The 18,337-nt window shown below is 39.6% G+C and overlaps 2 protein-coding genes across 2 annotated transcripts; one reads left to right on the top strand and one right to left on the bottom strand.

The window, feature by feature from the left end:
• The first annotated feature begins 1,438 nt into the window (after positions 1 to 1,438).
• Positions 1,439 to 6,997, top strand: timd4 (T cell immunoglobulin and mucin domain containing 4). The gene is made up of 7 exons (XM_039693646.2): positions 1,439 to 1,947; positions 2,496 to 2,834; positions 2,920 to 2,985; positions 3,601 to 3,692; positions 6,167 to 6,278; positions 6,355 to 6,388; positions 6,474 to 6,997. The coding sequence occupies exons 1-7, from the start codon at positions 1,752 to 1,754 to the stop codon at positions 6,553 to 6,555; spliced, it is 921 nt and encodes a 306-aa protein (XP_039549580.1). The 5' UTR covers positions 1,439 to 1,751; the 3' UTR covers positions 6,556 to 6,997.
• A 735-nt stretch (positions 6,998 to 7,732) lies between these two features.
• Positions 7,733 to 18,251, bottom strand: fam53c (family with sequence similarity 53 member C). The gene is made up of 5 exons (XM_039694019.2): positions 17,893 to 18,251; positions 13,821 to 14,026; positions 13,634 to 13,691; positions 12,385 to 13,229; positions 7,733 to 8,901 (listed from the first exon to the last, which is right to left on the bottom strand). The coding sequence occupies exons 3-5, from the start codon at positions 13,638 to 13,640 to the stop codon at positions 8,626 to 8,628; spliced, it is 1,128 nt and encodes a 375-aa protein (XP_039549953.1). The 5' UTR covers positions 13,641 to 13,691; positions 13,821 to 14,026; positions 17,893 to 18,251; the 3' UTR covers positions 7,733 to 8,625.
• Positions 18,252 to 18,337: the final 86 nt, after the last annotated feature.

The raw sequence follows: 18,337 nt of genomic DNA on the forward strand, positions 1-18,337 counted from the left end.
GATTCAATCTCCAGGCTTTTGAACCGTATTAACCCAATGAAGGTGTGGAGGGCCAGCCTGCCACATCACACACATCTTGAAAAGAAACCCCTGACAACAATGCCTTAAAAAAAAAAAAAGAAAGAAAATTCTGTCAGTACTTACCCTCATGTTGTTCCAACCCCGTCCCCATAAGACTTTCGTTCATCTTCGGAAATGAAATCTGAGAGCTGTATCACTCCTCCATAGTCTTTATGTAATTTCATCTGCCGGCCCAGAAAAGTTAAAAAACATCGTTAAAATAGTCCAAGTGACTACAGTGGTTCATCAAGCGACGAGAATACTTTTTGTGCGCGATATATAATAACGACTTTATTCAACTATTTATTTTCTTCCGTGTGGGTCTCTAACGTAAGTTCATGAGAGCGCTCCGACTCAAGTAACAAAATTAACGGACAGAAAATGTTCGAGAGGAGCTCTGATTGGGGATTTAAATCTTTACAACATCTGGCAACCGCAAAATGAAAGCTTGAAGAGGCTTGTTAAAAACAGTCTGTCAGCAAATATCCTTCATATCATAATATCATACCCCAATTTGGCGTCCAAAATCGCAAAGGGCCTAACTTCTCTCGAGTAGTAGTAGCTAGTAGGCTACTTATTTTGAATGTAATTACTTCACACCGCTAAAAAAAAAAAAAAAAAAAAAAAGTTCTATATAATATTTGGACGTAGCCTACTACGTTCGCCATGTTAATTGTCATTATCATGTGACCGACCAGCATCAGCTGCATCGCTTCACTATTCACAAATCCTCTCCTGTGGCCTCATGGGATAGTAAAGTGTTCATCATATACATCATGTCTCTTTTATGAGTACTGTGAATTTGGACAAACTTCTGTTTTCCGCCTACCGACGGAAGTATGTGATTTGGATGCAGCTTTGCTATGACTAAAATTTTATATTAATTTGTTTCTTTAGAGAAATTGTAACTCATTTGAGAAACAATTGAACGCTTTTTAAATCAATGTAAGCCTTCTGTAAGGACATTCTCAGACAGCAAACTGACATTGAATCAACGTGGAAACGACGTCTCTCATGACATTGAAACAACGTTGATTTTGCTCATCGAATTGAACCAACGTCAGACGCGGCATTCTTCAAAGCTAAATGAAAATCGAAAATTGGTTTGCTTTCATAACGTTGAAACAACGCGTTGATTTCAAGTTGATTTTCCGTTAGTTTTGAAAGAATGACGCGTCTGACGTTGGTTCAACCTTAATTTCGATGAGCAAAACAATGTCAGATCAACGTTGTTTCGATGTCATATTTCCACGTTGATTCAATGTCAGTTTGCTATCTGGGTTGTTGCCTAATGAATAATAAACTATCCTGTTGCAACATCACAAAATCATTATATTTTACAATTTAAGTAGCCTACTATTCTATATAAATACCCGAACAGTCTTCTAGCTGTTCCAGCTGAATATTCTCACTCATACTGTCCATGTTTGTTCAATAATTCAGCCAATTCCTCGAGTCTGATGAAGAATTAGCTGGTTAACTTAATCCACCAGCTGTGACTGTATGAACACTTTGTGCCACTTTGTTTACCAACAATAGCAAACACACATGCCACCATTGACATGGCGTGTGCAGTGTGCAGGCCCACCGACTCATTCATGGAGCCTGTTTACAAGCACATTAGATATCCAGACATCACACAATGGCCCTATTCTTTGCTGCACGACTCCACCTCCAGATGAGGACTGCAAATGGGTCAGTGGCCCTGTCCTTCTTGGAGATGTCACAGGCGCGGAGCTGGGGAACACAGTCACTCTTTCACATGTCCTCCTCTGCATATTGCTGGTGCCGCCCAGCACAAGGCAGTGTTGCCTAAACACCACACTGGAATGGCTGCTCCTCCCCAGTTATCAGTCCTTCGCTGGATACTCCTCCTCACCATTTCAGGCAAGAAACTATAAAACTATACATTTACGTAAGGCATGATAATGTGTTGTGAGAGATTTAACTTATTACAGAAGTAATCTAAAACAACTGAAGATAGATAGATAGATAGATAGATAGATAGATAGATAGATAGATAGATAGATAGATAGATAGATAGATAGATAGATAGATAGATAGATAGATAGATAGATAGATAGATAGATAGATAGATAGATAGATAGATAGATAGATAGATAGATAGATAGATAGATAGATAGATAGATAGAGCTGGAGGTTTTTTGTACGATTTAAAAATATTTCATTACACTAATAAAGAGTTCCTCAACCAGGGGCCTCTGACCCAAAACAAGCTTCCAAGAGGGCCTCAATATGACTTAAAATTATTTCACAAATCTGCCTGCCCATCCAGTCTTAATAGTTAAGGGTAAATTAACTTGGCTTGTTGTTCGAGCTCAACCCCCTTATGACGGTACTATAGAGGGACAATGAGAGAAATATATAACGGATGTGGAAGAATTGTCACCTCTGAAATGTTGCTTATTTTGCAGTTGACAGGTGCTCCGTGTTGGCGTTTCACGTGACGGAGGGCAGCACGGTGATTTTGTCATGTCATTACTCTGTGAAGCACCATGGCCTCAGCCACGTCTGCTGGGGACGGGATTGTGGAACGTTCTGGTGCAATGACATCATCGTCCAAACAGATGAGTACGGCGTCATCTCCAAAGTCTCCGACAGGTACAGGCTCATTGGAGACGTTCTGTCAGGACAAATGGACCTCGGGATCCAAAGAATACAGAAGGCGGACAGTGGCCCATACTGCTGTAGAGTGGACATAGAAGGATATTTCAATGATAAGAAGGTGTCCTACACGTTGAAGGTCACGAAAGGCAAGTCATACAGATGCTTTAAATTTGGACAACATTCGGAGAGCTTCATGTTTAAATAAATCGTCATGTATGTTCATTTCCGAAGCCCCAACGACTGTGCCTCCAACAACCACGACCCCGATGACTACAGAACAACAGGACACACAGACAGGTAAGGGTTTTTTTTGAAGGCAAGACACTACAGATGAACTGTTATTTTAACAAATGTAGGCTATATTAAAAGTATGTGAAATGATATATGTAAATATGCAAATGAGGCATTATGTATTTCAATATGCACTAGTTTCCATTAATCTCCAGAAGAGAAATATGAATATTAGATGAAGCCAGGTTCAAAATTTGTTGGCATAATAAAGGTTTTGACAGAGGTGATTTTGGATATCTCTTTTTATCACTCCATAAATAAGAAAATACTGTCAACAACCAGAACAACAATATCACCATATTTTTAGGAATCAATTGTTATATAAATAATGATGAACAAATCCCTCTGTACAAAAAAAAAACATTGGTATTGACTAAGACTTGCCTTGCTCTTGATTTGCACAGTAAGTGTCATGCAAGTCTTTCCTTAGACAAACCAAATTATATGATGAATCACTGGTTGCATTTCAGTTATTATGTATATGTGCACAACCTTAACAGAGACCACATAGTGCAGCAACTCAAATGTCACAGACCCTTGTGGTTAGAGATAATGTGCCTCACGAGTCAACTGGCAATAGCAGCAAAAGCAATTTCCTGTGTTTCAATCTGAATTTCATAGTGTCACCACTGTCAGATCAGTCCAGAGGAGCAGATTCATCATTCTCTGACATTTCCTGGCAGAATGTCACTCATGTGCATTCTGGGGCTATGGTGAGTTACCGGTGCTCAAACACACTATATGTATATGAAACATGAAAAAAAAAAGAAAAAATATGAACATATTTTGATGCTACTCCATCTATACACAATTATCTGATCTATACACAAAAGTTTGGAGACAGATTTTTTAAAAGAAATCAACAGTTGACAGTAAAGATATTTATTGCAGCAGTGATGGCTATAATGATGTGCACAATGAAGGAGCTGAAGACAAAAGAGCCTTTAATTAATAATATCACAATGTAATCGCAGGAGAATAAACCCAATCACATTAAAATTGTCAATATCTGACAGGGAACAAAGAAAATCTCAGGGCTTAAATTAATGAGGAGCAAAGAGGAAGAACCGAAAGAGCTGTGAACTTATTAAAACCTGGTTGACAAACTAGGGAACTAAGGAAAACGGGAACACAGAAACTAAAGTGAAACTGTGAGAGTACTCGCCCCACCGGAAAGGCGCATCCTCGTGCTGACAACAGTCCAAATGAGGAAGAAGGGGACGTTAGAGGTGGACGAGAGGTTGGTGAAGGGCATAAAACAAGAGGAAGTTGCGGTGGGTGAAACTAGGATGGCGATAACAGTGGGAGAAGCCAGGATCAAGAGTAGGAACGCAACCAGGTCGATAGCCTACAGCGTAGTAGCCATGGTGGCTGATGACACCATGGGATGACTGATGGAGAGGAAGCTGATGCATGTGAAGACCTAGAGTAGGTGGAGCTGAAAAGCCGATGAGCCCACGTGACATTGATGGCTCTGGAGCCTCAACGACGAGCGTTCAAGGTGCAGCCAGAGGACTGAGCCGGTGGGACTGACTAATAGAGAGCCTAAGTCCCTCCCCTTCCGGTCGACCACCATGGGACCTTATTTCGGAAAAAGACAACAAATATTTTGATCTGGTTTGAATTGTGCCCTGAATTACACATGATGTTTGTCCATTTAAAAGATACATGTTAAAGTAAAGAAAGTCGCAGTTTGATGTAAAACCGTTGAGGTATAAGACTGTGAAAATACGTAATTACAAAGACTACAAACCCCAAAGGCGCACATTTTCTCTCAATGAATGAAGCTAACTTTACTGAGGCTGTCTGTCATCGTTTCTACAGTCTTACGTTATAATCGTATTCGTAACGTTACGCCGCCGTCCTACCTGAGTGTTTTGTACCAGACTGCACACACACGAGCAGCGGATCTTGTTTCGCTTCCCGGGAGATGTAGTTCACAGAGCTATTTTCACATTAAACTAAATGTTACTCTTCAGTTGTATGACAAACTGCGACGTTTTTGACTTTCAGAATTATCTTTTAAATTGACAAACATCATATGTGTAATTGAGGGCACAGTTCAGACAGAATAAAAAGATAAGTTGTCTCTCGCCATTGACTACCATTCATATTTTTTTCCGAAATAAGGTCCCATGAGTCGGAAGCGGAGGGGCGCGACTTAGGCTCTCTATAAGATGGAGCCACAGGGAAGGCGAAGCTTAAGGGGTGGAGGGACGGAACGCAATTTGTGGCGCAGGCAGAGCGATATCTGACCAAGGTGGAGCCAGAGGGACGAGGGAGCCCGGTGGAGCCGTAAGGACAATGGACTCTTGTGGAGCCAAGGTGGAGCCAAAGAGGTTGACGGACTGAGGTGGAGTGACGGGATCAGTGGCTGGAGGTGGAGCCAGGGGATCCTCTGCCATTAGGAGGAGGAGTCGAGGGGCTGAAGGGAACCAGCAGAGGCTGATTTGGGAAGAGGAGGCGGGAGAGGGAGGCTGGAGACACAGAAGACTTTGTTCTGGACAGGACCAGCGGAAACAAGACACATAGGGAAATATCCTCTTCCAAATCCTCAAGTAATAATGCAGAGGTCATATTTTCCAGGGGTCAGACTCTCTCAAATGCTCCGGGGCAATGGTTTGCTCAGTCCTCTTAACTAGCTCCTGCATCACGGCAGGCTTGGACTCCCTGTCTGGAGTGATCTGTTATTCAGCACCCACTCCACAAACACGGTGAAGTTACCCCGAGGGCCGACATCGGGCAGGCATGCTTTGATATTTGGCATTTGGTAAAGGGAGCAGTCCAGAAAATTTGTGTAGCTTGCCAGTTGTAGGTATCTTCGGGTGTTAGGCAGAGTAGCAGGACAGCTGGAAAGTCCATACTCAGTTTGAGGGTCAGGTATTTTGTAATGGTGGTGGCTAAAATGATGTGCACAACAAAGGAGATAAAAACTAGAAGAACAGAAGAGCCTTTAGTTAATAAATCTACAATGGAAAACTCGCAGTAGAATAAAAGTTGTAGGCAATAGTTGGACCCTAAATTAAAGTGTGACCAAAAATCTTACAATCCCCAAATAGTATTAAGAAATTGTACAAAAAATATAATAAAATAAAGTGTAGGGTGGAAGTATAACATTTAAAAAAGTGATTTTTAGCTGAATTGTAACCTAAAAATGATGAAACCCTTGTGACTTTGTGATTTAAAGATGGAAGAGCCGATCTCTCGGATCACACTACAGATAAACATCCCGGTGTTGTCTCTGTCTCTCAGTCTGCTACTGCTTCTCTTGGGCGCTCTGGCCTTTTTCACCTTCAAACGTACGTATGGCTTTGAATCTACAGGACCTTTGTTTAATGAGATTTCAATAATAAATAAGTTTTAATTCTGATTCAGGTGGTCTTTATGGGAAGGCATTTAACAGTGGGTGGTAAGTATGTGATTTACTTCGAGAATATTATAATGCTCTTTGAGATGCAGTGTAATAACACTGATTGTTGTGTTTTAAACCTCAGTTTCTCAAAGGAGCCCCGACATATTATATATGAAATACGCACAAGAAGACCAGTGGAGGAGAACATCTACATCCTGGAATAGGAAACAAAAAACACCTGATTCTCTCCGTCACTCGTACACAGACATTCACACATCTTTCAAGTCTTTAATATTGTTCAGTTTTTGATTTAAGAAAGGGATTGCACACTCAAATGTGTGGAAATGGTGATGTCATTCTAAAAATGTGTATTTTGTAAGAAGATAATGACAAACTTTTCATTTTTGTCTGGAGGATCCCTTTGATTACGAAATCTCCTGTAAAATTGTAAAAAAAAAAAAAATTCTTTCCTTTACATATAAAGTTTCATTTAAAAAAAATAAATCTGGAATTTTTACAATTGATTCATTTGATTGTTGTCGCGTTAGACTTCACTAACATAGGGCTTAACAACTTCCTCTCCAAAAATGTTTAATACAAGATTATCCTTTTCAAATCAATGCGGTAAACAAGTTAGGTTGAAAGTTGCTTAATCTAAAAGTAATCTTGAAAAAGTAGTGATTACCTTTACCCTAAATATGTAATGTTATAGAGTATGTAAGTCTACTAACAACATTTTTTTGCCATGTAATTTGGAATTAGTAACTGATTATAATTTCTGAAACAGACTAGTAGTGCCCTCATGTGGCTGAGAGAAAAAATGTTTTAAAAAAATGTGATTTCATGTTTTGGTTTCAGACACTAAACATGATTTAATGACTCATAAATGTAAGTACACATTAATGGCCTAAGACACGAAAACGAGCAGTTTGGGTTACGTTTTTAACCTCTTGTAACAACAGCCACGTCCAAGTGATCCTGAGGGCGAGGGCGCTTTGTGGCTGTGGTAACAAAAGGTAAAAACGATATAAATACTGTTCATTTTCTCACACAAACCGCTCGTTTCATGTCTTAGGCCATCAATGTGTACTTGCATTTATGAGTCAATAAATCATGTTCAATTTGGACTTCTCTGTGCATGCTCTTTGAGGTGGTGACCAGAACGGTTTGACCTAAAAACATCAAAATTGAAACTACCGCGGAAACAAAGACACCTAATTTCAAAGTGGACTACCCCTTTAAAGACTTACAAACCACTACATAAAAAGTGTTTAACATTTTTGTTGCATTCCATTCAACATCATAATGGAAAATGTAATTATTTTAACTCATTTGAATGTATGTAATATTGCCATTCATTAATTATGAAGGAAACTCATTTGGGTTAGTATGTCAACGCACCATAATTTCAAATAAACTTTATTTTTACATAAACCGAGTCTGAATTGATCACACATACAATAAAAAAAATCTCTAAATGACAGAAATAGCCTGTCTCCAACCTTAAAGCTACCATCTTTACACAACTTATTTGAACAAATACTCGCTGTACAATACAGTATAACAATGTGCCTTCAGAATACAGTGGTTGCTTTCATTGTTTCTTTCTAAATGTCCCAAATACAGTGCATTAATAAATGTATACACATTTCAGTTTTAGAGGAATGCATTGTACAGATTAAAAAAAAAAGAGAGTCTGCAGAAAAGAAAAAAAACAGAACAACAGCTACAGTACACAATTCATTTCCTTGAGGAATCTTTTGATTAAGAGGAAGAAAAAAAACAGGCATCTTAAGGCTTATGTTGAATTAGATGGACCTTCGTCAGGAAGTATAAAGGTCTGCAGAGTAAATACTGCTATGTCATACTGCCCTTTTATATTTCAACCGAACAAAACACTGATATTTATAACCGTCATCCAAGAAAGTCTATTCTTACTATCAAAACAAGTCGAGAGGAAAGACAAAAAAAAAAACGAAAGAAGCGGGAAGCTGTTCGCCTCCGGTTCCGTTCTGAATTCTAAGAGGACGTCCGATACACATAAAACCTTTTTGAAATATTTGCATCCTTCAGACTGTCTCAGCAACTCATTCTGGAATGTACAATGTTGATGGGTCAGCGTCTGTGACTTGCCTGCATATGATAGTAGTCGGCATGTCTTCATTAATGGGCGTCTACGCCTGCGCGCCTCGTGCGAGGGCAGCAGGGTTCCTGAGAGGCCTGCCAGTGTAAGGTAGCAGGTGGTGCGGAGCTGAATGCTGGCGGTGGAGGTGAAGATCTTCCCCAGATAACTTTCAGTTCTCCTCAATGAGGGTGATGTCTAGTTCAGTACAATCCCTTTCAAACACGCTAGTTTGTCCTCCGTCGCGGTCTTCAGGGTCCTCCTCCTCCTCTCTCTCCTCCTCCTCGTCACTTTCACTTAACGGCCCGATACTTGTCCTGCCCAGGCCTTCAGCTGGTGAACATGAGCCTCTGAAGTCTCCAAAAAAAGGCTCAAGGCCCATACAGACGTCGCCTCCACAGGCCAATCTGCCACGTTCCATGTAACTAAGAGGGTCTGTGCTTCGAGTCTGAAAATGAAGGGATAGTGGAGTAGTTTAGTTTAGTGATTAAAAAAAACATGGGTGTAATTTCTAAGATTGCCCAACGCAACTTTTTGGGACACGATCATATACTTTAAGAGTTTTTAAGTGTCATGGACGGATGCCACATGCCACATTCGTGTTGAGCTACTATAGCTAGCACACATTTTTTAATAAGGATTACTCAGCATATGTTACAGCACCTGACAAGGATGACAAGGGTTATGAGTTTTTTAAACAAAACAATTTGTCAGTTTAAGCTAGACATTTGGGGAACACATTACAATAAGGTTCAATAAGGCCTGGTTCAGATTACACGATTTTTTTTGTGTCAGTTTACGCAATTTTGACTCCTAAAATCTTGTCGTGGATCGTCGTGGCTAATATCGTGTAATCTGAACCAGGCATTAGTTAACATGATCTAAGAATGAACAATATTTATACAGCTTTAATCCATATTAATATTAATTTCAACATTCACTAATACATAATTAAAATCAAAGGTTGTATTTGTTAACATCATTAATGCACTGTGAACTAACATGAACAGCTGCATTTTTATGAACATGAACTAAGAGCCATCTACTGGTTAATATGGAAGCTTGTTTCCGCCACTGAATAAAAAAATAAAGTAAATAATTGCGACTTTTTATCTCACAATTCTGACTTTTTTTCTCACAATTGCGAGATAAAAAGTCCGAATTGCGTGATATAAAGTCGCAATTGCGTGATATAAAGTCAGAATTGCGAGATATAAAGTCAGAATTGCGAGATATAAAGTCAGAATTGCGAGATATAAAGTCAGAATTGCGAGATATAAAGTCAGAATTGCGAGATATAAAGTCAGAATTGCGAGATATGAAGTCAGAATTGCGAGATATAAAGTCAGAATTGCGAGTTATAAAGTCAGAATTGCGAGATATAAAGTCAGAATTGCGAGATATGAAGTCAGAATTGCGAGATATAAAGTCAGAATTGCAAGATATAAAGTCAGAATTGCGAGTTATAAAGTCAGAATTGCGAGATATAAAGTCGCAATTGCGTGATATAAAGTCAGAATTGCGAGATATAAAGTCAGAATTGCGAGATATAAAGTCAGAATTGCGAGATATAAAGTCAGAATTGCGAGATATGAAGTCAGAATTGCGAGATATAAAGTCAGAATTGCAAGATATAAAGTCAGAATTGCGAGTTATAAAGTCAGAATTGCGAGATATAAAGTCAGAATTGCGAGATATGAAGTCAGAATTGCGAGATATAAAGTCAGAATTGCAAGATATAAAGTCAGAATTGCGAGTTATAAAGTCAGAATTGCGAGATATAAAGTCGCAATTGCGTGTTATAAAGTCAGAAATGCATGATATAAAGTCAGAATTGTGAGATTTAAACTATTCTGAGGTGGGGGGGGAGGGGATTTAGTCTTTTTTTCCCCTTAGAATTGGCCTAATAAGTCGCAATTGCGAGTTTATATCTCACAATTCTGAGAAAAGATGTCAGAATTTCGACATATAAACTCGCAATTATGTGTTATAAAGTCAGAATTGCGAGATGTAAACTCGCAATTGTAAGAAAAAAAAGTCACACTTCTGTCTTTTTTTCTCAGAATTGCGACTTTATATCACGCAATTCTGACTTTATATCTCGCAATTCTGACTTTATATCTCGCAATTCTGACTTTATATCACGCAATTCTGAGAAATAAAGTCAGAATTGTGAGATATAAACTCGCAATTGTGAGAAAAAAAAGTCAGAATTGTGAGATAAAAAGTCACAATTATTTATTATATTTTTTTATTCAGTGGCGGAAACAAGCTTCCATGGGTTAAAGTGATAATTTGTTACTTTTAAAACGGCATTTTCCAAAAGATGGGCAAAACTCTTACACTAAACCATGTCAATTTATCTGTGTTATCCCCATAAATGAAACTTAGAAATGTGAGTCAAAAAGACCCCAAACAGCGCACAAGGTTTAAGACAAATGGATTTGTTTGTTGTGGTTTCATATTCAAGCGATTATAAACTAGATTACGCTTTTTTTGGGTTCGCATCAAACGTTCTTCGACTTTTATACACAATAAATTTGTTTATGAATAAAGATTGATCTGTTGAAAGCAGTTGTTTTGAGATAGATGCCAAATGTTCTCCTCCTATTCATATTTAACATTGAGGGGGTGCATACAACATATTTGCCCACCGGCAACTATAGTTGGCGCACATTCAAATACGATTTTCAAAAAAAAAAAAACTAAGGAAATTAAATGCAGAACATGTTCACAAGGGACATTATTAACACGACTATATGCATGAAACCATTCAGAAAAATTTGGGCACAAATGGGTTAATAAAAAAAGTTAAGTAATGAACCTCACTGTAAAGTGTTACCGATTTTTCTTTTGAGGGGGATTATTATTAATATTATTAAATCTGTAAGGTCAAGAGCTTGTGAACGGGAATTGAATCAAATAAATAGAATCAGGAAATCTGTATCAATACCTAGCCCTATAGAGTGCCAAAATAACAACGTCACTTTTTAGGCCAAAACGCGGAAGTGAGTTAACATTTTAGCAATCCCAGTTCCCTCGCTCTAAAGTCTATGGGATTTTAGAATGGGTTCTTGCTAAATCGCCTGAAATGGGTCTGAAAAAGTCTGTGGTGAACAAAGCCTCTAAATATCCTCACGTTTTGATCTATGATATAGAACACACAGTTATAAGCAGATTGTGTTTTTTTTTTTTTAAACTCGAGGGCTTGGAGCCAGAGGGGCGTAAGTGGCATTTTTTTATATCAAAATAAAGGTCTCGATGAACTCTATCCAATGGTGCCAAAAATACCTACCTGAGATCAAACTGTATTGAATAAAGCAACAAAAGGCATATCTGACATATTTTTTATTTGAAAATGTTTTAGAACATGTTCATTGTGTTTATATGCCATACAATTTTTTTAACTTAAATACTCATTCATGCAAGTATGTCTGTGGTTGCAATGTTTGTGGTTTAAGATTAATAATACAGGTGATTGAAGTGTGGTCAAAATTTTGTCTTGTCTTTCCTGTAAAGTTTGTTAAAAGCCACTTACGCCCCTCTGGCTCCAAGCCCTCGTGTCTGCTTGTTTTTTTTTTTTTAAATAGGCTTCAAAATGTATACATTTTGGATTAACTTGTAGAGATTATCTTGATAGACAAAACGTGTAAGGGTCACAACTCTTTGTTAAACACAGATCTTATTTTTTGCGATTTTCCAAAAGTCCATCTATGGGGAAAATGCATTGCTTTTTGATCGAGGGAACCCATGCGCCGCTAACTTCCGAGTTGTCCTACAAAGTGACGTCATCACTCTATTTTGCACGCTCTTTGATGTCACATTTGTAATGTCTCTTTTTCTTTATCAAACAGTCCACTGCCTCTTTTTCCTCCTCAAAACAACAAGATGATATTTTATCCGTATTAACTAAGGAATAGCAAACGCATACCTGAGTCATTTTGGCGAAGTCTAGCACAGGCCGTGCGCATGGCCTGTCCGGGTCCCTCCGGCGTTTTAGGCCAGGTTTGAGCAGGAGAAGGTCGCAGGGCTGAGAATGGCACCGTGGAAGTTGAGGAGGAAGAGCACGGCGCACAGAAGACGGAGTGCTGCAGGCGGACGACGGCGAGGCCGGCACCGCCGGAGGGTGAGACGTGATTTGCGGGGGCACCGGAGGTGGCGGCAGGAACTGGGCGGCAGCTTCTCGGATGAGGACGGGAGAGAGGGAAAAGCGCCTCTGTGGCGGAGGCGGCGGGTGGAGCGGCGAGGGAGAGGAGGAGCACGAGGATGGCGAGGGGAAGAAGCAGCAGCAGGCGCCGCCTCCGGCAACGTCACTCGGGTCCCAGGGGAAAGTCCACGGCAGTGGGGAATCCGGGGAGAGGGCCAGGCTGAAAAAGGTGGGGCTGGAAGAAGAATGCAGCGAGGAGTTTAACGAGGAGCTGGGGGCACGCAGTGGACACGGCCCCCCCGCGCCCCCTCCACTGTGGCATCGGCGGTTCACTGGTGTCCAGACCTTGGAGGCGCTCGGCCGCCAGGTGTACCGGCAGCGTGAAAGGTCCTCTGGTACAGACAGCGAACGACAGTGGCGTTTGGGGGGTGGCGGGGGGGGAGGGGGAGGCCCGGGAAAAGACAGGTCCGTCACAGAGGTGCTAGGGGCGAGCGGACGGTTCAGGGCATCCCCCTCCGGCAGGTGGCTTTCTGGAGGACCCAGGGGCACGGGGCCGGGGGGGAAGCTGGAGCTGAGCACCCCCTGCAGGCTGGCCTTCGAAGGAGGGCAGAGCTGCCAGTAACTGCTCTCTGAAACAGGTCGGAATACATTATAATGTGAGAAGACTTTATAGGGTGCTGCCGGGATGACATATTTTTGTAGGCCAAAACCCAAAAATGAGTTCGCATTTTAGCACTTCTGGTTCCATTTACGAGTCATTGAATCATGTTTAATTTGGACTTCTCTGTGCATGCTCTTTGAGGTGGTGACCATAGACCTTCATTATATGACTGACAGACAAGAACGGGTTGACCTAAAAATATCAAAATTGAAACTACTGCGGAAACAAAGACACCTACATCTTGGATGCCCTTGAGGTAAGCTAAAACATACCAAAAAATAATTTCAAAGTGAACTATCCCTTTAAGGAGCTATTTAAAGTGATAGATCAATGCTCCAGATCCTCAAGAGAGAGGTCTGATAAGTTACATACCAGGCATCAATCCATCTGTGGGCCGGCTGGTTTCGGGGCTCTGACGATGAAGTAGAGACTGAAAGAAGAAAAAGAAATGATTAACTGCATTACATTAACAGACAGATATTCTGGAGAGCTTGATTGAGCCTACTACACATCTGTGAACTACATAATACTGTACTGAGATCTAAAACAAAAGTTTTACCAGTTTGCTGTCCAGTGGTCGTTGCTGATGCTGGGACAACGTTGTTGATGAACATTTAACGAAACCATGGCATGGCAAATTGGAGGAAGAAGGAAAGGTGGGAAAAGAGTCTAATGTACACTAAATAAAACTGAAGCACTGTCCACCAAAAATCCAGGACATGCTGCTCGCTCGGTGTCACTCAGGAACCATGATGACGTCCTCACCTGAGGCACAGATGTCAAAACAATCAATAAAGATTTAATCAATTTTTTTGTTTCTCATATATTAGTTCTTCAGTACCATTTCCTCTTACCCTTTAAAATTATTTGGTCTTTTTTTTGGACTCTAGGATCTGACTCTAGGAACTGATTCCTCATGATTATGACCCCTTTAAATAAATGTATCTGAACGCTAAATGACACATTTTGTTGTTGCTTGTACAAGATATCGGATAGCGGCCGAAATCGAACACTTTCCCACCATATAACATGCGAAAAATAGTCCTCAAACACAGTAGTATGTCCCAATGCAAAGCATTTGATAAACAGTTGATGAAAAGTCCCCAGATTGCCAACTACTACTTCCGGTGAGATGCTGAGATGTGCATACGATGGACACTTTACTATCCCATGAGGCCACGGGAGAGGATTTATAAATGGGAGTGAAGTGACGCAACTGCTGGTAGGTCATATGACAGTAACAAGATGAAGATGTAGTAAGTCTTAATTTCATTTAACAGTCCCAAAGTAAGTTTAAATTCAATTTAGGAGGCGTAGTACCTTCTCAGAGAGTAAGCAATTTCGGACCCTCCAATAGTCTCTGTCCTGCTCGTGTCCAACATCCCTCTCAAAGCACAGAGCAGCGTATATAAAAAATGTATCTTTGAGAAGATGTATAAAACAAATGTTTTTTTCATGTAATATTTAACATTCTTATCTTATTTAGGTTATCATTATTTACTGATATTTATTTCAACGTGGTACAGGCTGTAGTGTGTTGTTTCACTGACAGAAGGGCTAAAATAAACACACACCTTTTTTTTTTACGAAACTGATGTTTAACCCTCATTTGTTATTATGTTTAATTATTACAATTAATTTAAGTTAGGTCAACATCTATATATATATATATATACCCCCAGTAGTTGGTCCATTACCACCATGGTGGTAAAAAACTGCCACCATCTCAGCCCTAAGGACAATAGAAAATGGTGGAACATGAAAAACGGTTAAACAAATGTTAATGGTAAATGTCCCAGAATACCAGGGTCCCCAGTCTCGCTGCTGAAAGTGTCAAGAATATTAAAATTAGCGAAACGATTTTTAGCGAAAACGAAAATTAGCGAAATTTAAAAAGTCTACAGTTTAGCTCACATGTAAAACTTGTCATGTTTACAAGGAAGAGTATAAATCCTTGTGTATAACAAAACCTTGCAAAATTACGCACGGAAAAAACGTATTGCTCAATTTATTTATTCTTTGTTTTATTTCCGAGTCTTTCCCTGGCTAAATATATTTAAGCGGCTGCACCAACAAGACGCTAAATAGAAGAATCTCGCCATCTCCTTTCTAAAAAAAAAATCATTAAACACCATGAGTCTGGTATAAAATGGAGGAAAAAACTATCATTTTACCTCCATTTAATACTTTCATAGTACAAACAATCCTCTTTATAAAGCAGGTATAAGCCGTCTTCATTAACTATGCATTGCCTACAGCGCACATATAAAATTCCCTTTGATTAATAAGTCCTTAATTCTAAATTGCTGACATCACACTTTTACACTGAAACAAACCAGGAATTTCAGGAGACTGACTAGTACCCACAAAACAACATTGGAAAATATGCTCGCAAAAGAAAGTCCACCACAAAAAAAAAAAAAAAAGGAGATTCAGATTCCTGTAAACTAAAATACTGGCTTTATAGGGCAAACATTATGTTTTCAATGGCAGCCATGCTAATCTAACTAACATTTTAATCAAAATTTGGATATTCTTGAGCTAAACTTATGTTTCTCTTCTGATGTATTGCCAGGTTATATTTTAATAAGACAAAAGGGATTGAAGTTCTCGCTTTCCAAGCTCCGCTAAGGACAGTAACCCTGCAGGGCAACGGCCTAGTCTGCTAGTGGTCTCCCATTACAGCACACATGAATAGCGGCTGCTTGGTGACAGGTGTCTGGGAAAGCTGCACAGTAAGGAACCGGCTGTTCCGCTGGCCTGATGCCACTGTGGGAAGTCCCACCAACACATCCTTCCCTGTCTGTGCTCACTGCCACACCAAGCACTAAAAACACGTTGTCCGACATGACTGATGTATAGATACTAGTCTAGTGCTTGTTATTATTAAGTATGGATGGGTATAGATTCTCATTTTTCTCAATCTTGCTGTTTTTAGTTGATGAATGAACAGAATATTGCAGAGCACATCCCATCCAGTAACTCGCAATAAGCTTTGCTACTTTTGATATAAAACAAAGTGTCAGATTTCAAATACTCTCCTTTTTTTTTTTTTTTTACGAAATTACCAATTTGGCCATTTTTCAACTGTCAAAATATGTCAAATAGCTTGTAACAATATATCATGTAATGCTATATTTACCTCAGAAAAGTCTTTCGATGACCATAAACTCGTTAGTCAGGTAAAAAATAATAACTTGAGGGGAGTATTTTGCCCAACCCAATTAATATAGTCTCAAATACTTTTAAACTGGCCCCTTAGTGCAAGTGAGTGCTAGGGGGTCTGTGAAAAGGTGTAAACAAAAACAATGTAAAATTTTTAAATAAATTAATAATAATTTTTAATTTATATAGCACCTTTCCAACACCAAACATCACTTTTTACAATAATTACAGAGGTCAGGGAAGATTTTAATGAATTAAAATGAATGAATAAATAAATAAATAAATAACTCTTACAGTGTAGTACTATGATGAGTAGAAAAAGAAATTAATATCATTTAAATATATTCCAAAAGACATATTCATTTTTACAGTATAAAAATTTAGGATAGGGGCTTCCTCCAACAAGGATGATCGTATATAGAGTCCATGCATCTAAAATAATTAAAAAAAACCTGATTTAGATAGTGAGGTAGGGAAATAATAATTCACAGATGCTGATTTAAGTGAAAAAACGTCGCTAATAATGACGTTTCATGGCGGTCACGAGAATATTCGGGTTCGGTTCCGCCGTTGCCTTGGTAACGCGCTGAGCGGTCGCGGCTGATGATGGAGGGGGAGGGGGAGCCTGCCTGTCATCTCCATTATAAGCACATTAAGCGTGACATGTAGCACAACATATCCTTCGTCTAGGATTCAAATCATCTGAAGAAATAAAAGATATGTATGTGTCTGTGTGTATATGTATGTTTCAGGATCACATATCGCTATTAACAAAACAGAATAAAATCGCGCTGAAGGTCGGGCTAGGCCACTGGGTTAACGTTACATTACTGAAGCGCGAGCGTGAGGTTTGCACGGGGCATTAGCCAAGTTTAGCCATTCTGAGCAAGTATACACATTAAGAGTATATTGATTTTTGAGCGAATGAATTGAGACTATAAATATGCATCGGTCGACATTAGGAAACAGAAAGCGGTTTCATATCGCGTGAACCGGTTGTAACTCTCGATTTCGCAGCGTATGCAAGCGTATAACACACTTGAAACCCCAAAACTCTAATTCTATATTTTACATTGTGTGAAACATTATTCATTGCATGATAATTAAAAATAACAGGCTGCATTCAAGCCAATCAGGAACAGGCGACCCGGGCTATAGTAAGTTAGCTAACGCGGAGCTGTAACGTTAAACAGGCCTATTACAGAAATAAAGCTAGAATGTCTTCCCGTTTCATAGGGGTCAGTTCTGTTCGCAAATCTGCAAAAGCGAATTACTGCATCCCTGCCATGTGCTGCAGATTTGTTTACACGCGTTTATGAAATGCAATTCTGCCCCCACGAGCCAATTCTAGCTGTTAACGTTAAGCCAAGCACAATGAGCCCGACTGCAGCAAAACTACACATTTATATAAAGAATGCAACATTTAAACGAGGATGCACTGATGATTTTCGACGATAATGGCTTACCTTAAGTCAACCGAGTGTGGTCGATAAAACCCCAGGCCTTCTATGTTGCTCGCAACCGAGAGATTCAGCCAATTCGGTACGAGAAGCTAAAGCAGGTCGGCTTGCTGTCTAATACAAACCGTCCTCGCTTTGGCCTGGGAATATATCTGTATACGATTGTCGACTACTCGGTTCAACAAAAACATATCGTTCAAATAACGTATGCTGGGTCATAAGCGATCTGAAAATGATTTAAAGGATCGAGTAAAATTGTGGATAGGTCTGCAATTGCACGCTTGGTCGATACAGACTGTCTTCTCAACGTCGCCCACTAGGGAGAAATAGTGCGTCCTTTCTATGGAGGAATTTGTAAATAACACTCAGGGCAAATACGGTCTCGGGTTTATCAGAGCTGTTTTTAGACTGCGAGTAGCTGTATGAGAACTAAAAGGGAACAACTGTTATC

Source organism: Pimephales promelas, chromosome 19, assembly GCF_988280905.1.
Source record: "Pimephales promelas chromosome 19, fPimPro1.hap1.1, whole genome shotgun sequence".
NCBI lineage: Eukaryota > Metazoa > Chordata > Actinopteri > Cypriniformes > Leuciscidae > Pimephales > Pimephales promelas.